The 23137-nt window shown below is 37.5% G+C and overlaps 2 protein-coding genes across 4 annotated transcripts in view; one reads left to right on the top strand and one right to left on the bottom strand.

Annotated features, from left to right (window-relative positions):
• LOC136983458 (UBX domain-containing protein 4-like) overlaps nucleotides 1–23137 on the top strand; it is a 49862-nt gene that overhangs the window by 20311 nt on the left and 6414 nt on the right. For all 3 annotated transcript variants that reach the window (XM_067280212.1, XM_067280226.1, XM_067280219.1), the window contains exon 2: nucleotides 11557–11663. In XM_067280212.1, coding sequence (XP_067136313.1) covers nucleotides 11582–11663 — 82 coding nt within the window. In that variant the 5' untranslated portion in view covers nucleotides 11557–11581. The remainder of the gene's footprint in view (nucleotides 1–11556; nucleotides 11664–23137) is intronic.
• On the bottom strand, nucleotides 8516–9496 carry LOC136983612 (uncharacterized). The gene has a single exon (XM_067280408.1). The coding sequence runs from the start codon at nucleotides 9494–9496 to the stop codon at nucleotides 8516–8518; it is 981 nt and encodes a 326-aa protein (XP_067136509.1).

Here is a 23137-nt window from a genome sequence, read left to right on the forward strand (position 1 = left end):
AAAATAATAATTTTTATTTCAGAATTTTAAGAATGTCAGTTATTGAGAAATATTCTGTTTCTGAATATTCTGAATGCTCTTTGCTTTACTTTATTAAGTTTATTGCTTATTAATCTATTCAATTACATTACAACTTATGAACATTTTTCATTACAACTTATGAACATTTTTCATAATATTTTTATACAATGGAGTTCCCCTACAATGCAGGGGATACATTCTGCATTATAGAAAACAGTGTTATTGAGACATGATTATCAAATGATTTTATTCAAGTTTAAACCTAAGCTTAGAAGTTGAAGAAGAAAATGTATACCTTGGGACAACAGAATTCAAATTTTGTATAAATACTAGTTGCTTGTTTGTTTTGTTAGCTACGGCAATGCAACACGGGCAATCTGTCTAGTTGCAATGTTTTCATTACATTATGTGAATTTGTATTATAGATGAGTGTGTTATATGGGAATTCATTGTATGTATATAAGTTCAGAACATTCAATTAAATTTAATTTCTTCCAACATAAATTGAATGAATTGCTTTATGGTAAATATTTTACTGATTAAAATTTTTAATAGATAATTTATTCATTGAATATATTCAATGAAAGTTTGAATACACAAAGTAATTTTTATATTAAAATCAGTCTTACATTATTAAAATTTAATATTTGAAGAAAGTAGTTACATTTTCTGCAATTATTTTTATAAAATTTCTATATTGTTAAAATATTTTAAAAATTTCTCAATGTACACATGCACATACATTTTGTCTATAAACCTTGAATATGATTTATTCTAGATGAAAAGATCCTTGATCCTATTGAATGTACAGTACAGTACATACATTAAAATGTTTACTTTTTATGCAAGTTTTTCATAATGATAACATCCAGAAAGATGTTAATGGTTTATTTACTCATAAACATTAAACATTAATAAATTCAATAATTTATTAATCAATTTAGTCTTATTTTATGTTTTAATTTTTTGTATAAATTTATTTTAAGTAGTCTTCTCTTTACTTCCTTATTTTGGAATGTATGTTAAAATTTGAAGTTTATAATGAGGTCAGAGAAAAAATTTCAATGAAAATGGAGGTCATAAGAAAGTATTATCTGTTAAAATCATAGAGTATACCATATGTGAAGTTTTTAAAACTTGATGTATATTTTAAGCATTTCAAGGATTTAACTAAAAAAGAATATGCAACTTCAGATGAATTTGATTGAAACATTATATTTTTAAAATAACATAGATTAACAACTAATTGACTTTTGAAACAGACGCTTTTGTAATGTAAACACACTACATTTCATACATGTTAGCATTCTTCAGATTATAGGAAATATATTTAAATAGATACATAGACAAACGATGATTGCCTTAAATACTTGGACTATAAATCTGCTAATAATTTATAGCTTTAGTATTTAAGATGATTGTTTGGCTATAATAATACACAATGGAAATGGAATAAATTTTTCCTGAGGATGACCTATAATAACTAGGTTGAAAACGTTTGAAAATAAAGAAATCAGCAAGCTCAGCAAGTAATTAGGTGTTTGTGTATTATTATTGGTAAATCTGCTGAGGAAGTAAGGATTGTTTGGCTATATATATATATCTCAGGCTTGGGTTTAATATACTTAAATATTTCAAATTTTTTCCAAGAAATAAGGGTAGAATCCAGTGTATATAAATATAGGATTAATAATAGTTTTTCAATATTGTAAATGTATTGAAATAAAATATAAATTAAGTTTTCAAATTTGACATTGGCATTTAGTTTGAAACAAATACAAAAGTTATTTGAAATTAGTGAAAATTTATATTTGTATTTTTTTTTTTTACAGAAATAGAGATTAAAAAACTAAAAATATAATTAGAAAAATAAGAATTAAGAGTGACATTTAATCAGCAGAGCCTCCTCACATTTATTATTGGCTTTATTCACTCACTTATTAACATAAAATTCTTAAGTAGAATTAGACTTCTTTACAGAAAAATGAGATGAAACATTGTATAAAATAAACAATGGCATGGAGTCTGACATTGACACTATTGAAGTGTCAATCACTCAGACTCCACGCCATTGTTTATTTTATAGCTATAGAATGCCATTGTTTATTTTAAGCTGTAGGATGATTGTGATAATTACATGGAAGAGATCTTACTTCTTCTTTAAAAGACAGTTGACTGTTTTGCTTTTCCAATAACAGCTAGTTTAATTTGTAAGCTCGCATGGCTTTGGAATAAGCCATAAAAAGTTAGTTATTCTTCAATGGCTTTGTGTCAGACTAGACCTTTCCAACTGAGCAGCTAAACAATTACTTTTTGGTCATCATGATTTCATGCACATAATGCACAGTTGTGTGTATTTAAAAGACATTCTGAAAGTGAATATAGGTTATGTGGTGAAGAGGTTAATATGCAGATTTTAAATTGCAAGTACAAACTCATCAAACAGCTTTTTTTTATCACCACCTTAATAAAATTATAAGCTTAGTTCATAAGCTTAAAATTATGGAGTGAATTACTGGTGAAAAGCAGAAAAAGGAATGAATGTTACATTGGCAGTAATGTTCTCTTTGATCAGTTTTTCTGTTTTGAGAATTATAATGTTTTAACATGTTGAACTTTTTCATTAACAAAATATTCAATAACAGTTTTAGTGATAAATTTCTGAAATGAAAGATGTAGTACTTACTAATTATATTCTTATAATTATTATAATTAATTCTAAAATTTTCTTTTCAATAAATAAATGGACAAAGTAAGCATAAAAAGCAATTTACTGTTATGAAGCTACCATCTTGTTTTAATGATTGCCTATGATTGTTCATTATACTATTTTGTTTTGTGAAACAGCAGTGGGAATCAAATTCGCTTCTGCAAGTTAATGGCAGCTTGAATTAAGCTTAAAATTCTCTACAGTAAATAAGATCCAAATTACTGTTCTTGAATCTGTCATTGGATATTATGGACATTAAAATTATATTAATAGTATGAAATATTATTATTGTGACAATGCACAAAGCGCACCCCCTATGCTTTGGCACCATGGGACCAAAGGGTCGAAACCGCGTTTGCAATGAAGTTTGTCAGGACTGACACAACTGTGTCTTTTAGGTAGAAACAGTAACCTAGATGGCTGCTTATTTTGTCTTTTTAGTGTGAGTGGTTGCATTGTAGGCACTTAGTTCTGACTAGAAAGATGGCACAGGTTGAGGGAGTGCACCCAACACAAATCTAACAATAACAAATTTCTTTTTATTTACTATAACTACCAAAATGTATATAAGCAAGGTTAATATCTTGTATTTAAAACTTTGTCCTCGATATTAACTAGTTTGCAAGTTTGAAGTTGGAGAGGGAGAGTTTACATATAAGGTTCATAAATACCTGGTAAGGGATCTGAGGTGAATTGAAGGCTTGAGTGAGTTCACTTTTATGGAGTTCATGAAGGATCGTTGAGGCAACTCTGACTAGGGTAAACTTTCAATAGCAGCAGATTCTCGGATGAATGAACTGTCCCCTTTGTCAGCGGACGAACTCCTAGTAAGACGGATTGTAAAGTACTATTTTAGTTTACAACGATTATCGACTCTACCGTGTCGGAAACAACCGTTAACCTACCGGGTACTTTACTCGGATTCGCGTTAGCGTGCCAGGCCTGGACTTTAAGCGTGCACCGAATTAAATAAAGACAATATTTGTCAATAGAAAAAAAACCAAAGATTTAATTAGTCGTTTAGCAATAACTATGTACAATATTTAGTAAAAATCAAACAATAATTTATTCTAAGAAATTCAACAAAGTCAACCCGACAATTCTCAATTCAAATCTATGTCTAACTTAACTCTATTCCCCTTGGGAATCCGACAAAACCAAAAGTTTAACTTATAACAATAATTCTTATAAACTAGAAATCCTAATCGTCACCTCAATATACTCGGAACCTATTTCCTCAAACTCTCAAGACTTTCTCAGACTGTCGATCCAAATTTCGAATCACTTCAAAATCACCTTGGAACTATTCGAGATCCTATCGGACACCTCTCTATTACTGCTGCGAAGCTCACCAAGCTCGTTGCTATCAGAATTCACCTCTCCGTCTTCACTTGAGACTCGGGATTTATAGTGTGAGGTGACGTCACAATTCTGAATGCGGTCACTCCCCTCATTTACATACTTAAATGCTAACAATAACGTGTTTCATCGTCTGGCAGCCCTTTTTCCGACAGTTTACTCACTAACCTTTTACATTATTTGTTTTTACAATTCTTTCCGGGACGTTTTTATTACTTAAGGTTTAGCGAGTTTTATTTCGTGCTTGTGGGTTCTCCCCCCCCTCTTCTTGGTGCGGACCTATTCTTTGCCGCTCGGGGAGCGAAAATGTGCGTGAGTCCTATGGCGCTTTTCTTTCGTCGGTGAGTTGGGTTTTATTTCTTCTCTTTTTAAATACTTAAGGTGAATGGTGAGGAAACCTTCGTCCTAACAAAACATAAGCCCCAAACAAAAATAGAATAATAAGCAAAATAAAAGTAAAATAAAAATAACGCTCGGACTTGGTTCCTTACACCCCTTCCCCTTTAGAGTAAAGAGAAAGTTATTTCTCTTTTTACTTAATGCCAAAATCCTCCAACTCTTTTTTTCTTTTAAGTAGTGCGCCTTATTTACAATTGCTGCCAGGTTACAAAGGAATACGTCCCTTACAATGATTTAACATAAGCGAGAGTGACTCGTTGCTTAATAACTTTATTCTAACGTAGTGATACAATAGAGGGGAAACTGTTGACATGTGATCATTTCGTGTTCCAAGGTTTGTTGCCATTTTCACGCTCTGATTTGGCGTGAGCAGGGTGAAACGTTAACCCAAAATTTTGTTCTAACGATTTATTATCATCTTTCTTCACGCTACGGACTGATTGTCGGGTTATAGTTTAGCATTGTTAATGGTTTTAGTGTGTGGTTACTCCAGTCCGTCATCGTGAGAAAAACAAAAAAAATTGTTTTTTTTTTTTTCTCCCCCCCGTAGCCAAAATCCTTTCCCTTCTAGGGACCCTTGGATTACAATTAATTTGGTCAAGGACCATCTGTAAAGAAAAATATATACCTCTGGTTTCCTTCTCTATCTTTGGGCTCTCGGCTTCCTGGTGAGACCGGCGAGTTGTCTGTAATCCACTCGTTGCATCGGTCGTAATCGTCGCTGGATGACTCCAGACGGTCTAGCTCTGGCGATGGACGGCGCTCGGGTTCCGTGATCCATCGACGATCCCGTAACGGAGTGTGATCCTCTAACGTTGCCCCTATTGGTTGCGAGTAGGGGTGTAGTAGTTTTCCTCTTTGGAAAAAGGGTGTATCGCTTCAGATTAGCGATATGTTGACTTCCGTGGCTGGCCCCAGTGTGGGGATCTTTTATCTCGTAGACTACTGGTGAGATAATCTTAGCGATCTCGTAAGGTCCTGACCACTTAGGTGCCAATTTAGCGCTGAAGTGTCGGCTAGAAGAAGAAATAGGGTGAGCTTTTAAAACAACTAATGAACCCACCTTGAATGTATCTGGCCGTCTTCGTGAATTGTAAGCCCTTCTCTGTTTCTGTTGTGCAGTTCGCACGTTGTCTCGGGCTTGTTTTCTTATCTGTTGTAATTCTGCCCATTTTTCTCTAATAGTCGTAGGGCGACTTGGATAAGCCGTTAGACGGTCCCACGGGAGTGCAATCTCTCTCCCGAGATGTAGTTTAGCTGGCGTATATTTCGTCGAATCCTGTTCTGAAGTTCGTAAGGCCAGCGCAAATTCCGATATGTGGGTGTCCCATTCTTTGTGGTTCCTTTCGATGTATGCCGCAATCATCCTACCCAAGGTGCGGTTCGTTCTTTCCGTAAAATTCGACTGAGGGTGATATGGCGTCGTCAGGATATGCTTAATTCCGGTGCGGTTACAAACTTCCGCTAGGAGGTGAGATATGAATTGGGGTCCGTTATCGGATACTAAGATTTTTGGCATGCCATACCTGCAAAAGTATTCTTTATACATACAATTTACCACATTTTCCGCGGTAATCTTCCGCAGGGGAAAAATCTCCACCCACTTACTGAAGTAATCCACCATAACAAGAAGATACTGATTACCTTTGTTGGACTTGGGATAGGGTCCCATAATGTCTACGCCTACCTTTTCCCCTGGTTCCGTTATCTCGGGGACTTGCATTAGTCCGGCCGTTTTCTTCTGGTCGAACTTCGTTATCTGGCATGTATGGCATCCTAGTACATATTCTTTTATGTCCTTTCTCATTCCAGGCCAATAGCAACGTTGTTGTATTTTTTTCGTAGTCTTTCGTACACCTAAGTGGCCAGCAGTGGGATGATTGTGTAGTTCTTGTAATACATCCTCCCGTAAGTTGTACGGAATTACTGGTCTGTAACCTCCAGTGTCATCTGTTTTCCGGCTATAATATAAAACATCATTTACTAGCCGGTAATGGGATGACTTACCTACTATTTCTGCTGACATGGCTGGGTCATTTGGTAAGTTCCCAGTCGCTAAGTAATCGTACAGTCCGCTCCACTGTGAATCAGTTCGTTGAGCGTCTATAAGGTCTTTCTCTCGTTCAAATGTTGTTACCGCTAACAATTTTGCGGTTATGTCTGAGTCGTTACTTAGTTGTGGATCTTCCAATGGACGTCTAGATAAAGCGTCTGGCAATTGATTGTCCTTTCCACTTCTATGTTGGATTTGGAAACTAAATTCCTGCAATCTTAATGCCCATCTCATTAACCTACCTGAGAGGGATGTAGAACTATTAAGCCATCGTAATGCAGAATGGTCCGTTACGACGGTGAATTTGGTTCCGTCTAGGTAGATTTTGAACTTCTCTGTAGCCCATACAATGGCTAGACATTCAAGCTCCGTGGCCGTATAGTTCCTTTCGGCTGCGTTTAAAGTACGGCTAGCGTATGCAATGACTTTCTCCTGGCAAAGCACTGCTCCCAGTCCTACCGTGCTAGCGTCTGTATATAACGTATAGGGCACACCTGGCCTAGGAAGCTGCAAAATAGGTGCAGTTATCAACTTACTTTTTAGCTTTTCAAAAGCTTGCCGGCATTCTTCCGTCCACTCCCATCGTTTCCTTTTCCGCCGTAATTGATACAATGGTTCGGCAATAGTTGCGTAGTTAGGTATGAATCTACAGTACCAGCTGCACATTCCTAAAAAGGTGCTAAGATCCTTCGTATTTCTGGGCGTCGGAAACTCTCGAACGGCCCTTACTTTTTCATCTTCCGTCGCAATGCCTTTATTGCTGACTTTAAATCCCAGGTACTGAACGTCTGGGCGGCAAAAGTTACTCTTAGCCAACTTAATGGTTAGTCCTGCAGCTGCCAATCGTTTGAGCACATTGGTCAAATGTTCGATGTGTTCTGTAAAAGTAGATGAGTATATAATAATGTCGTCTAAGTAAACTTGGCAATACTTCCCTTTTTCTTCCTTTAGGACTTTGTCCATTAGTCTTTGGAATGTTGCCGGGGCGTTTTTGAGCCCAAACGGCATGACCAGGAATTCATACAAGCCACTATTCGTAATAAAGCTTGTCTTCGGTCTGTCTTGTTCCTTTAATGGCACTTGCCAGTAACCAGACGATAAGTCCAAGGTAGTTATAAAGTTCGCTTCCTTAAGCGAAGTCAGTAATTCTGAAATAATCGGTAAAGGATATTTATCAGTCACTGTTACCTGATTTAGCTTTCTATAGTCGATACATAATCTCCAATCGCCCGTTTTTTTCTTGACCATGACGACCGGGGATGCCCACGGAGAATTTGATGGTTGGATGATACCATCTCTTAACATTTCCGCTATCTGGCGGTTCATTTCCTTTAACTTTACGTCAGAGTATTTATACGGACGTCCACATACTGGTGTCGCTTTGTCAGTGACGATTTCATGTTCTATCATATTAGTTAGTCCCGGCTTATCTGTAAACAGTTGCGAGTATTGCAATAATACATTTTTCAAAGTTACTAACCTTTCACCACTTAAAGTGGTTTGGAGTTCGTCCCACTTAGGTGAAATTCTCTCTTTGGGATGACTTACGTCCAAAGAAATTGTCAAATTTTTAAAGTCCATTGTTATTCTATGATTCTTGGCGAAATCACGCCCTAGTAAGCATGGCATTATAAGTCCTTTTACTACTACGCACGCCTGTCGAAGGGTAACACTTCCAATCTGGATTTTTGCCAGGAATTTTCCAATGGAGGTTCCTTTTCCTCCTTCAATGGCTAACTTAAAATTCGGCCCTGCTTGTAACCGAATATTTCGATTCTGAAAAGAAATTCTCCTCCACACTAACTCATTGATTAAAGTAAAGTCAGAACCCGTATCAATCCGGGCTGAGGTTAGTACTCCATTAATAAAAATATTTACCTCAGGCAACTTGGAGGCTTCACTCACGATTAGTCCTACGGTGGAGGTATTTGGATCCATATTGGAGACAGGATCCTCCCCTCGCTGTCTCCGGTTTAGTTTAAAGGTTTTCTTTTTCCATTACCCTTCCTTTTCCAGGTTACTTTTCGTTCGGGACTATTGGGCGTCTTGACATTTGTTTGATCATTTTGTCCTTTCCCTTTTGGACAATTCCTCGAAAAATGTCCCACCTCACCACATGAATAACAGGTCATGGGTGACTTTGCCGGTGCAAAATTTTTCGGCTCTAGCTGCTTACTTACTTTTCGACAGTCCTTAATCTGCTTTGCACTGTCAGGAGAACCTTGGTCGTTTCGTCTAAATTCGTACTCTTTCGCAGTACGTACTAACTCGTTTAATGAATAAGAACGGCGATTTTCCAGATACTCACGTAACGGAAGAGGCATCTGGGCAACTACACATTGTATAATTTCCTCATCCCGAGCTAAAGGTCTCCACGTGCGGTATAGCTGTACTGTGGTCCATATAAACTGCTCGACTCCATTGGTTCCTGTGTATTGTCGACTAAATAGTTCTTTAGCGACAGCTACTTCGTCAGCTAAAGGAGCGTAAAGATCCAGAAAAGATCGCTTAAACAACGGCCAACTGTTGCCGATTCGGTGGCGTCCTTCATTCTTCCACCACATTGCTGGGCTACCGCGAAGACAACTAGCGGCAGTATCAACCCATCTAGTGTTCGGTATTTGGTTTACCAGGAAATGCTGTTCGAGGTCCTGCAAGAAATCATTAGCAGTTAATGCTGACCTACCGTTAAATTGGATGGCTGGCGGCGGCGGTGCAGTCTGAAGCCAGACCATCGATGCATTAGATGTAGGCACTTCCTGTCTCGGAGTAGAAGTTTCGGGCCGTACAGCACTTGTAACGTTCGGTGTTGTTGGCTCTACAATTCCAGACGTGACACATGAAGTCAGATGAGTCACGGCGTTTGACAAGGATGACACTTGTTGCAACAGTACTGACAATTGTTGTTGCAACTGGTTATATTCGGCTCGGGTGACTGGTGCACTATCTTCCATTTTTTTTTTCTGAGATTACGAGGTGTTATTCCTCTAAGCTAAAGTCAAGATCAACAAAGAAAGCAACAAAGTCTAATATTAACCTTTAGAGTCCCTGTTCGGGCGCCAGTTGTAAAGTACTATTTTAGTTTACAACGATTATCGACTCTACCGTGTCGGAAACAACCGTTAACCTACCGGGTACTTTACTCGGATTCGCGTTAGCGTGCCAGGCCTGGACTTTAAGCGTGCACCGAATTAAATAAAGACAATATTTGTCAATAGAAAAAAACCAAAGATTTAATTAGTCGTTTAGCAATAACTATGTACAATATTTAGTAAAAATCAAACAATAATTTATTCAAAGAAATTCAACAAAGTCAACCCGACAATTCTCAATTCAAATCTATGTCTAACTTAACTCTATTCCCCTTGGGAATCCGACAAAACCAAAAGTTTAACTTATAACAATAATTCTTATAAACTAGAGATCCTAATCGTCACCTCAATATACTCGGAACCTATTTCCTCAAACTCTCAAGACTTTCTCAGACTGTCGATCCAAATTTCGAATCACTTCAAAATCACCTTGGAACTATTCGAGATCCTATCGGACACCTCTCTATTACTGCTGCGAAGCTCACCAAGCTCGTTGCTATCCAGAATTCACCTCTCCGTCTTCACTTGAGACTCGGGATTTATAGTGTGAGGTGACGTCACAATTCTGAATGCGGTCACTCCCCTCATTTACATACTTAAATGCTAACAATAACGTTTTTCATCGTCTGGCAGCCCTTTTTCCGACAGTTTACTCACTAACCTTTTACATTATTTGTTTTTACAATTCTTTCCGGGACGTTTTTATTACTTAAGGTTTAGCGAGTTTATTTCGTGCTTGTGGGTTCTCCCCCCCCTCTTCTCGGTGCGGACCTATTCTTTGCCGCTCGGGGAGCGCAAATGTGCGTGAGTCCTATGGCGCTTTTCTTTCGTCGGTGAGTTGGGTTTTATTTCTTCTCTTTTTAAATACTTAAGGTGAATGGTGAGGAAACCTTCGTCCTAACAAAACATAAGCCCCAAACAAAAATAGAATAATAAGCAAAATAAAAGTAAAATAAAAATAACGCTCGGACTTGGTTCCTTACAGGATGAACCTCTCTCCTGGACGAACCGTTGTCATTAGTCATTGTCTTTTATTGGGAGTCCTCCCTCTTTTTTCTCTTGCACTTTTTTGGCAATGTTGCAGTGCCTATTTCTAATAGCAATTTCTCATTGCCAAGTTTCTGGTGACACATTCGATGTATCATCTTGAAAGGGAAGTGACCCCACAGAGGAATAAAATCATATCCTTTACAATTTTAACAATCATGGGAAAATTTATAGCGAGTTTTAAAATTCATAAAGTTAAATTTTCACCCGAAAAATCTTTTTGTCAAGCCTGGACTCTCACATCATTTATTATGCATCTGTGTTCTATTTTATTTTTTATTTGTTTATTTATTCACTGTATTTTTATAATTATATCTATAATGCAGTGTAACAGAAAAGTAACATTTTAATATTTGAAGTGATATCCATACTCATACTGATAAATTTCATGCTTTCAATAGCTGTTTTAGAGACTTGGGTATAATGTGAGATAGATTATAGAAAGACTTTTTTCTAATGGTTTCTGTGGCAAGTAAAAATGAGATTAAACAACTTACTACAACACCTTGTGAACGTGCAGCCCAATTTTCTCAAATGAAAAATGAGATTTTCCGTAAGATGCTGCTAATGTTTTTCATAACCATGTAGACTCATTTAAATATAATTTCATTTTATTAATTTCTAAATGAAAGGGTGGAGTTTTTAAATTTTATGTAATTATTTGTAGAGTTAAACAAGCAATTTGTAACTTCATTATTTTGGGCAATGCTTTTACTAAAACATTCTAGAAATAATACTAGAGAATAGTCTGATTATTTGACTTTTTTTTAGCATTAAAAAGAAAGAAATATTTTAAAAATTAATGTATTAAATTTTTAACTGTAACTTATAATTATAATATAAGAATTTATAAATAAAATTAACTTTTTTTACAGGAGAATTGAAAAAAGATATTTCATTATGCATTGGTATGAAGGAAATATTCCTGAAGCAATATCAGAAGCTAAAGGAAAGAAAAAAATTTTTTTAGTTTATATAGAAGGTATGAATTAAAATTTAACTAAATTTTAGAGATCAAAAATATCATCAATATAAATTGAAGTGCTTATTTTCAAAATCTCTCTTGTCCAAAATTTTCAAAATGAAGATATTGATTCCTGCAGATTCATTGATGGTTTTGCCTTTTATTTCTGCTTTCATTTGGTTACAATACATTCTATAAACCATAAAGCATTCATTTTCAAATATGAGTTTGCAGGCAAAACAACAACTGTCCTACAGTGAAAAACATCCCTCGTCACTTGCTCTTACATATCTTTTTCCACTTTTTGTCCCAAACTATTTTCTCCAAAAGATTTGCTTTCAAATTTCCTTTGTCCAAACTTATTTCTTTAATTATTCTGTAATGTTGTATAACATAAGATAATGAAAATGATTATAAAAATAAACTCTTTTTGGTCTCAACAATTTGAATATGAAATATTTTTACATTTAATAGTTACAACACACCAAAACTTTTTTATTTGCCCAAAAAAAATTGCAAAGTGGACAAAAGATGTTTTTAAAAATAATGTCTTCAATATTTTAACATAAAGTATCTTATTTAATTGTTGCACTTGATTAAGACAAATTATTCTTAAACTTTTTGCTTATCTAATGTGATGAAAATATTAGATATTTTTTAAATATTAAAATATTTACATGGGTAATTAATTTAAATTGGTGATTGCTTTCTTTAGGAAAGAGAGAGCAATTGCTCATTTAAATATATATCTTTTTAAGTTAGTAACTACATCTAAACCAAGCCTGACATATACAGTAGTAGTAAACAAATGACATCACTGGATTTTAATTAGGCTATAATAAGGCTACTTAATTATAAAGATATTGCATAAGAGTAGGCGGTTAAGATTCCATCTTGTATTAAATTTAATAATTAGAAATTAATTAATTGATTAACTTAGAACTTTCTGGTTAATGTAACAGTATGTGTTATATAGGTCACTTGCTGCACTTGTTAGTGACTTGTTTGGTTATCTTTTAAATTAATTTCTCTGGAAGTGAAAATATGACAGGTCCAAGTAGCTTAATTGACAACACATGGCAAAGCAATTATGCATATGATAAGCAGGCATTCAGATTTGTGTCCTGTTCTGGATTGATTTTTTTTTTTCTTTTCAAAATACACTTATCCCTCTTTTTATGCAATTTTGAAATAATACAGTTGACAAAAGAACTGATACTCTTTTAACGTGATTGATTTTTTACATGGGAAAAAACAGTTTATTTTGAAAATTTTTTAATTTAACTTTTTGTTAAAATTGTATTATTGTTAAAAAGGTTAATTTTTTTGTTGAAATCAAGAGTGTATCTTTTTTAACCATAGTATAGTACTGTATGTACAGTACCTCAGATAATATTTAAGAATACTTACTGTATGTTGATTTTGTCCTTCCTATGCTGTTTTGTGTTTACTATATTTACTTACAACTAATGCTAATGATAAATGATGATTGAATAAAAAAGTTTGTGTTTCTTTTGTAAATTGCTTATTTTTTCATTTCATTGAAGTTCTATATCCTATCAACCATTTTTCTATGGGAAGCATATACCATGCTTTTACTTTCTTGGGTGTTATGTGTACATAACAAGGGAAAGTAATGGAATCATGTCGAATTTATCCTTAGAGTTTTTTGCAAATCTCCACGTTTTGAGACCCCTGAAGACAAAAAAGTCAAGAAAAATGGCAAAAAGATTTTGTGGATGTTTGTGGTGGGTGTCTATTTTGCTTAATATTTGAGGACAGGGTAAAAATAAAGAAACAAAATTTGGCACGGTAGCTTGTATATAAGGGACATTGATGCTATTACATTTTGGTTGTGAAAGGTCGAGGTGATGTAGAGATAGAGGGTGGTCATGGGATATATCTCGTAAGGGGTCAGATGTAATTAATGAAGATTTTACTTGTCAGCATTTATAGTGTTTTATAAAACTCATCTCTACTCTCAAAATTAAGTCTTTTGCTACTTTATAATAATTAAAAATATATAAAGTCTTTATATATTTGTCATAATGTGTCAAAATCTCATAATAGATGGTACCACATACAATTTAGTTATTTATTTTGATTAATAATACAAATGTTATGTTTAAAGTAAAATCTCATAAAAGCTGGGAAAGTTACACAATGAGTTTCTAGATTTTTTTATACAATTTTGTTTTACACAGTGCTCTCTGGAATGTAGTCACTGTGCAAAAAGAGGGTATTTTCTAAATTTATTTATTAATTCAGTAGAATCCCAATTAGCTAAGGTAATATGGATTGTTGCTATCTCAGATAATTGAAAACTTGAAAAAAAAAATGGATGGTCCCAACAGTTTTTAATTAAAAATTACAAATATAAAAGATTTGTATACAATAGTGTCCTTTTGAGTTCTTTTTATACTATATTGGAATTTAATCATATATAAGAATAACAATTTTTACATCATTTAATATACAGCTAATATATACAATAGTTTTAAGAATAAAAATGTGTATTATTGTTACGTTTTGATATGAACGATTTAGCTCACATTAAAATTAAATAATAAAAGGTAACAAAACAAATCATTTTGTAGTAATTGACTTAAGCTTTTTATGAATAACAGTGTAAGAAAAGTAATGTATTCACTTATGGGTTTGCCTTGGATAATGCTGAATCTTGGTTAATTAGGGCTTGGATAATTTGGGTTCTAAGTTAACATCCTACTGGCAACCAATTTTGGCCCAGTAATATGTACCAAATATAGATCCATATATGTAAATTGCTGGCTGGATGGTAAATACAATAATACCTCTGTTTTCGTTGACTTTGGTTATCATCAGTTTCGGTTTTCGTTGATTTTTTTCTCGAAAAATTTGTCTCAGTTTTCGTCGATTGCCTCGGATTTCGTTGGCATGCTCAAGTGACCTCGCTGCTAATTTTGCGAAAACAATGTGCGACCCACACGTTTCCGGCTCAGTGTGGCATTATTTTTCGTTGTGTGAGCGTTACCCCACGACAGCCCACTATTGGCTAATGGTTCCATTCCCCGAACACTGGAAGTTCGGTCGTGGGTTTGCGTTTTGCCAAGACGGCTGGCCATGTCTTGGTGAAGTTTTCCAGGTTTTCTCCACGTCTGTAACAACGCCTGAATAGGGACCAGTTACCCATAAACAGACCTCCCAGAAGGCATTATTTCTCATGATACAACTATCATGAATGCATACAACTACTATTACATGACAATTATGTCACACTTTACCATGGGGTGATATAGGCTAGAAGTTCATATCCAACTAGCTTCTACGAGACAAGACATTACCCAGCACATCTAGCCAAACAATTCCATTGCTTTTCTTTAGATTAGTCTTTTATATTAATTTCTTATTGCTTTTAGTGTTTAATGCTATATTAATTAGCTATAAAATGTGTTTTTGGTATGTATTTTGGAGTGTCTAGAATGAATTAATTGAATTTACTTTGATTCATATGGAAATAATTGCTTCAGATTTTGCCGATTGTTTTCAAACGGATTATCGACGAAAACTGAGGTATCACTGTATTGGTAATTTCATTTTTGTTAATTATAGTAATCATCACTTCTGTTTCTTTCAATATAATTTTTCTAGCTATTAGAAAATTGCACTAGAGTATTAAAAATTCTGGAGGGTTTTATTGCAGTTTTTGCAATTAAGCCTAGTGTCTATTTGAAAAAAAAAATCTCAAGTCATTCTTGAGAGTTAATGAGTAATGGACAAGATTCTGAGATCATTATTAGGGAGGTACTATCTTGTTCTTGTTCTTGTTTGTGGGTTTATGTTGGAAGGTATGGCCGTTGTCGGCTTTTCTTCCGATGCGCCGCCTGGTGGTTAGGCGAAGCGGCCGGTCTTATATATGTACCGCTCAAGGGCTGAGATGTGGTGGCTCGGGTCTAAACCCGCGTGTGGCCAGTAAAGTTGGCTGAGGTGGCGAGTCTGGTTCAGGTCCAAAGAAAGGGCTTGACCCAACTCCCGACGGGCCTCGTTGTACGCCGGACACACCAGCCAAAAATGATCGGGGGATTCCTCCTGCCCGCAGTGCTGGCAGTCCGGTGAGCGGCTAAGGTGACGAGAAAAAAGGAAAGATTGAAGAGGCGCCGTATTAGTACGTAACCTCGCCAAAAGCGATTCCGCACGGCGCGAGGAGGCCAGATGGTAAGGCCAAGGAGAGAACGGCCGGAGGTGCTCCCTCCCCTTGTGCCGGAGAGCAGCCGACCAATTGTCGGTGAGGGCGAGCACGATCTTGTCCCTGTTGAACCGACGTAGGTCTCTCGGGGTAAGGGAATGGCGCCAGGAACCAGTAAGATCGGTGTGACTGGCTGCCCTATCGGCCGCTTCGTTAATCTGAATGCCCGAATGTCCTGGGATCCAAACGAGGTCCAGGGGGGCGGGGAACCTGCTGACAATAGATGCAATGTCTGAGATAATGGCCGTCGATGAGAAAGAGACGTTCGTGATTGCCTGCAGGACAGAGCGGCTGTCTGAAAAAATTACGGTCGGACGATTATATTGAGAGGCGATCATCAGCGCTCGCTGAATCCCGATAGCCTCTGCCGTGAAAACGCTGCAGGCGTCGTGGAGACGCCAAGTCTCCCGGATACCCTCGCTAGGAATGACGATGCCGATCTGCGTCCTGAGAGTAGTTTTCGATGCATCAGTACCGATGCAGAACCTGTCGTACCAAAGTTTAGCGTGGAGCTCAGAGTAAAGGCTTTTCAAGCCCTCGGCGTGATCCGCACCCGCTACTGACCACTCGTTGAGGTGGACCTTGGGCCGGATCTGATCTGCACACGGAGGGAGGAAATTCTGGCGGTAAAGGCTGGCGACCGGGAGACTCTCCTTAGCGAAATGGGTAAAGACCCGGGCGACGTAAGGAGACTGAAAGCGGCGCCAATGGTGAGAGGCCAGACTGGGAGCCGCCTGGAAGAGGTGGAACAGAGGGCTTGATGGACCCCGAGATAAGTGTGTTACCGCATGCATTATCGCTCTGTGGCGAAGACGAAGCTGAAGCGGGATATACCCGGATTCCGTATAGAGAGAGATCAGGGGAGTCGATTTGGGGACCCCCAGCGCGGTACGAAGGGCCTCGTGTAAAGGGTGCTCCATACGGCTAATGCTGGAGGGCGGAGCCCCCTCCAGGAGCGGGGCGCCAAATTCCGCCATTGGGCGAAGCACCGAGTAGACAAGGTGCAAGAGGTCGGCGGTCCGAGCCCCATTTCGGCGGGAGGCAAAGTATTTTAAGTAGGAGCAGGACTGCGTTAGTTTGGTCCGGAGAAATTGGGCATGGTTGTCCCAAGTGAAAGTATGTGAGAGTTGGAGGCCCAAGACTCGGACTACCCTTTGCTGGGGGATGGTCCCCGAACTGAGGGTGAAAGATAAAGGTGAGCGATTGGTTTTGGCCGAAAAATCGATGGATGCGCTCTTGGTTGCAGAAAAAGACATGCTCCACCCCGACGCCCAATGTTCCAAGTGGTCTAGAGCTTGTTGGGCGCGGGCGTGGGCCTTGGTAGGGCTGAGGTACTATCTTCCTGTAAGGAGAGTAGCTGATACTCAAGGAGGACAGATCTGAACCTTCCTCTCAGACAGCAATTCTCAGTTTGAATGTGGTTTGTATATCTATAAATGCTTGCAGACATTTTAGATCAAAAAGTACACAATGTTAAAAAGATAAAGGCTTCAATTTGATTGGATCAATGGAATAAGACAATGCAGCACTTAGATGATCTACCAAGGAGGAATTCCAAGAAGATTTTCAATGGGAAACTGGCTTCTATTAATGTGTTAGACATGTGAAGAAAATCCAAAATACTCCAAGTGGTCATCCATTAGTGAGGCATGAACCCACAACCAACTTTCAGTGTTAATAGTTTTATACATTTGGCCACTGGTGAACTTATGCAAAATATTTACTGAAGACTACTATATTAATCTCTTGTAAAACAACAAGACTATAATAATAATTGTTTATGAAAATACATATCTGAAAACTCTCTCTTGCCTAATGGCAAAAAGCCTAGGCACCATTACCATCTTTCACAGGAATTGTCTCTAAATTTAATGTTTTGATTAACTATTTGAGGACCAGTTAAATGTGTGAAGAATTCAACTTGTGACATTCTGAAAAAGTTCCTAAATTGTTGAGCATCTGTGCAATGATTGATAAACAAGTTTAGTTTTATCATGATGTATCCATTACCTCATTTAACCTTTCAACAGTGAAACAGTCAGATGTGGCACTACCACTTAGTTGTGGAGAAGAAATGTGGGAAATTTTTAAAGTATTTTTTCACACGTTTTTTCTCATTACCATTTCGGAAAAAGATTTTGTAAACAGTTATGTCTAGTAAAGAAAAGTCTTTTTTTATTGTTACATAATTCCTTTTTTATATGAATTTTTTTTCACGGTAGTTTTTGGCGATACCCCCAAAAGAATTTAGCAAATATATACGTCCCTCACCACTGCCACACGATCGCCCTTGACGAATATATTTGTTGCTCACTGCTGAGTGGTTAAAACTGTTTTGGCAAGGATGGATTTACAGGTACTCCTCACTTTACGACCTATCTGCTTAACGATCACTCGCACTTACGACCAATTGCGTTTCGACCTGCAATTCGGGGAATTCCCTTTCTCAGCGTGAGTGTCGGTAAGCGGCAAATGGTGACATGCGCACTATAATAGGCTAATAGTGTACTATAATAGTCTTTTTATGAATAAATTTGAAGTTTGTTGCATAATTTGGATAATTTTACAATGATCCTATATTCCCGGCGCAAGCTCCTCGCTTATCGACCAATTTGCTTAACAACGTAGACGTCGGAACGGAACTCGGTCGTAAAGTGAGGAGTACCTGTATTTTAAAATTGTTTTCTGTATATAACAATAATAGCTGCTTTATGTTGTTCCATTTTGTCATCAGATGAGTTAATAGACATTTGCATAACAAGTGGACATGACAGAGTTAATGTTTGAATCTCACTTAGCAGAACTAGCAAGAATAAAACTGCGTTAGAAATTCGTTGGCCCTGGTGAGAAAGTCACTTTCTCTGCACAGGACAAACCTCTTGTCCTTGTCGGAGATGAGAAGTCTCAGGCTGGCTCTGCCGAGAAAACGCTCCACCGCTCGATAATCCACGACGCCGTTGAATTTACCAGAGCTTTGCTTTGCTGTAGCAAGAGTTGAGAGTACAGACAGCTCCATTTGTGGACATGCAGCATCCGTTTGGCAGGACTTAAGCGCTGCTAATGAGGCCGGGATCAACCGGGAAAGATTGTTGCTGGAGGGAGGAATGTACTTAGGTCCCCGCTGTAGAACTCTGTGCACATCGTTGGGCACGTTTACATCTGTATAGTTGTAATATGGGGTACTCGTCTCCACCTTGTTCTGCTTGCGTGCCGAATGTTCTAACCATAGGAGCTTGCTGCTTAATTTCTTTTCTAACATCTGGACGGAGTAAGAAGCTATACTGTGGAGTTTACCCAGCTGCTCATAGAGTAAAGTTGGGTGACACACTTTGGTGAACTGAAGGTGCGCTGTGTAGAGGTTGAGCTCTGTTTCTGCGAGACACTTCCGTTTACTCCTGATCAACTTTACGAGTAGAGATCTTTCCACACTCGGAAGGTACCGCCGTAGGCACGGTGGAAACGTCTTGTACTTTAGGGAGATAGACTTAGGTACCACCCTTTGCGTTCTGCAGCTTAGCAAGAAGTGAAGTTGTGCAAGTTGCTTGTGCCACTGCTTCTTTAGTTTCAGCAAGTTGTAAAAGAAGTTTTTTGCAGTTTCCATCTCTTAAATGTCGGTACAACAATATTCACACCAAACACCGTATAAACGTTGCGAAAAGTTCACTGAGTTCAGCGTTATATCCACGTTTGCTTGTTGCAAGTACTTTCGACGAACCTTACTGTCGTCGTCTTCAGGCGAGTTCATAAATTTGCCGAAAAACTTTAAAAAGAAACAAGACCGATGCAGAATGGAACGCATAAAGCTTTACCAAAGCCGTTACGAACGTAAATCAAAAATTCAAAAAACATTCAAAAGCCGATTGAGCATCTAGCTCCACGACTAGCAAGGCCGCGCATGCGCAGACCCGCGCTTACGCTAATCATATATTAGATAACGCTAAAGCGCGTTTAAACGCTTGAATAACGTGACCCAAATATTGGGCAGCTCAAGAGTGGGAGTGTTGCATGCTTCTAACGTGGTGGTAAGGAGGGATTCCCAGATGAAAACTGTTTTTCTATCTGCAGCACTTGAGCATATGCGCTTGCGACCATAGTGGATTGAAACCCTGTTCGAGAGTCTTTTTTGCTAGCTCTGTGGTGTGCCTACCCCTCACCACATCGTCCTGGTGCTCGGCGAGGCGGCTGACAAGCATTCTGGTGGTGGCCCCAATATATCGTGTGCTTATTCCCGTTGCTAGATTTTCCAGTGGAACAGCATAGACCCCTGATTTCTCGAGCGTGGAGAGCTTGTCTCTGTCGTTACACAGAAGCTTGCGCAAGTTTGGAAGTGGAGCTAATGGCAGTACCAGGTTGCGCTTCCTAAATATTCTGCAGATACGTATAGAGAGGGGTCCGAGGTATGGCAACGGTGCTTGCATCACCGAAACCTCCCTCTTGCTGTTTAGCGTGGTGCTTGGAAACAACGATTTCTTTACCCTACTGAGCACATGTGTAAATTTTGCACGCGAGAAGCCAGCCGTGCGTACTGCCAAACTGATGTTATCTAACTCGATATTGGCCAGCTCCTGCGTAGAGGAAAGCAAAAATGCCCTTCTCATGAGGGAGGCGATGGTTGCGTTGACATATCGAGAAGGCTGAAAGGCCTCTGCTGGGATGATATACGGAGCTATGTTGGCCTTGTGGTGTACCGAAAACTGTAGACCTTCCGGGGACTTACGTATACGCAGGTCTAAGAACGTAATTGCATCGTCGTTCTCTTTCTCCCAGGTAAAATTAATAGAAGGGTATACGCTTGAGAGATGTTGCTTAAAGGTAAGAAAAGCCTCCTCTGTGTCATCCCACGCTACTAAGATGTCGTCTACATAGCGCAGATACAAGCACGGGTAGCGGATAGCAAGTGGGGAATCGAACGTTCTACGCTCTATCTCTCTCATGATGAGTTCCGCTAAGATGGCAGATAAAGGGAAACCCATGGGGACCCCTTGCTTTTGTAAATAAATTCTCTGGTTGAAACGGAAGTAGTTATGCTCAGTGACAAAAACGAGCGCATCTCGTAAGTCAAGTACCTGCTGGATGCTGAAGCAGTTTTTTAATAGGAGAGAGTTAGCCAGCATTACGGCCTTAAAGGTGGGTACAGAAGGGTATAAAGAAACTACATCTAACTTGTAGAAGGTGTAGGCGTCGTGTGGTAGAGCTCCGATGCTTGACGCGATGGTGGACTTGGCGATAACAGAGGAGGGAGTGACGTGTGGGGAATCCGGAACTATGGCGCGGAGAAATTTAGCGAGCACTTTCTCTAAATAGTAGGTGGGATAAGACTGCTTATTTACTAGCAGGCGTAGCGGCCAATTTGCTTTATGGGTTTTTGGTTGGAAGAACAACCTAGGACATGCAACGTTGGGGGAGGGTCGAGAGGCCCAGTTAGGGTTGCGGAAACTCCTGGTAGTGCGACGATTCTTCTTGCTTTCCGTAGTGTCGCTGGAGTGGGAATAAAACTAGAGGATAACATCACCTGAGAGATTTCTCAAGAGTTGGTATTGCTCTCAGGTAAACATGCAGCTTTGGTGCTATGTAGATAATTAATATATCAAATTGAAACTAACAAATGTTTACAATATCAACATTGTAAACATTTATTAGTTACAATATCAATATTGTAAAAAAAATATTGGTTTAAGTTTGATTTATCAGTTATTGCAAAGTACTATTTATTTAAATAAATATAGTTTGTTAAAGTAAGGTTGATTTGTTAACATGAGATATCACATTAAGACTATTTGGCTACATTTTTCCTATTATGAATGAGTTTCATTTACAATGGAAGTAGTCTAATCTAATATTACTCAAATTTTGAGTGCAAATTAATGCAGACCCAGATCTCTCATGGCCAAAGGCTGATATACTATGTTCCATTTAGTGATTTTTAAAGCTGAAGTTAAATATAACTCTCAGATGAAATTGTTTCCATTTTATGATTTTGTTGAGAGCTACATCATATTATTTGATAGGTTAGTTATCATTTAACTTAGAAAAATTTTTGTTAAATTCATTCATTATTCTTGTTGACTTTCAATATTTTTCTAACAAAAAATGAATTGAAATATATTTAATTTAATATAAAATATCAGTGTTTGTTTTGATATTAAATTTAAATTTTTAAGTTTATATTAAAACATAGAAATGAATATTGTTGTTTAGTAGTTAATTATTTAACATTTTAATGTTAAATATTAATATTTATAATTTTAAATTACAGATTAAAAACATTAAAATTTATTATACATACTTTTTCAGCATAAGTCAGAAATATTTAATCATAGAAATTCAGAATGCTGTTTATTTTCAAAGTGGGAAAACTCTAAATATTTGTGAGGTTTTTGTGCCATTTGTCAGTCATATTGGCATCAAGTGATCTGGGTCTACAGTTCCTCACATAACTTGTAATGATGTGCCTTTATGAAAGGTATCATGTCAATGTAGATTTGGATTGAACAGATGATGGTTAGCAGGAAATGGAATTCATTTATTATGCATTCTAGGTGCCTACGGCAACCATTGAGTACTGGTTTGTGAGGAGATAGTTACAGTGGACATAGGTACCTTTAAAATTACCTTCCACTGCTAATGATATCTGTGATTTCAGCAGTCTGCTGCCTTCTGAGGGTGATTGGTTGGTCTTTGTTTCCTAGGACAATGTATAACTCCCAGGCTACTAGATCAGTTGAAGATGAATGATCTTCAGCTGATCTAGCAGTTAGTAGCATTCTTCAGTGTGGAGGAATTAGATTAAACAAAGGCTTTGAACTTTCTCTTTAGGACCCTGACCTTTCCATTTTTACTCAGATATATCCCATTACTTGGACAGCCAATCCAGCTTTACCCAATCTGGACTTAAAGTTGAGCTTTGAATGGAAATATATCCCATGTGTGGATGTCTAAATGGTCGTTGTTGGTAAAGTGACACTTTCTAGATGAAATGTGACCTTTTTCTCCCAGAAGCAACAGACATTACTGCCAGGATTTCTCTGAAGGTCTAGAATAGTGTGTTTTATTTAAAATAAATGTGTGAAATCCTGGCAGTAATGTATTTAAACAGCATTACATCAACCGTGGCAGTTTATTAATAAAAAACATATACATGACACTATATGTCATGTATATGTTTTTATTAAGGTTGAATGTTTCTGGACATTTGTGTAGTGTATAACAACAGGTACTGTACAATAAACACCTTATCCATTCTCCACTATTACTATTATTATTATTA

This window comes from Centruroides vittatus, unplaced genomic scaffold (assembly GCF_030686945.1).
Source record: "Centruroides vittatus isolate TY-2023 unplaced genomic scaffold, ASM3068694v2 contig_12, whole genome shotgun sequence".
NCBI lineage: Eukaryota > Metazoa > Arthropoda > Arachnida > Scorpiones > Buthidae > Centruroides > Centruroides vittatus.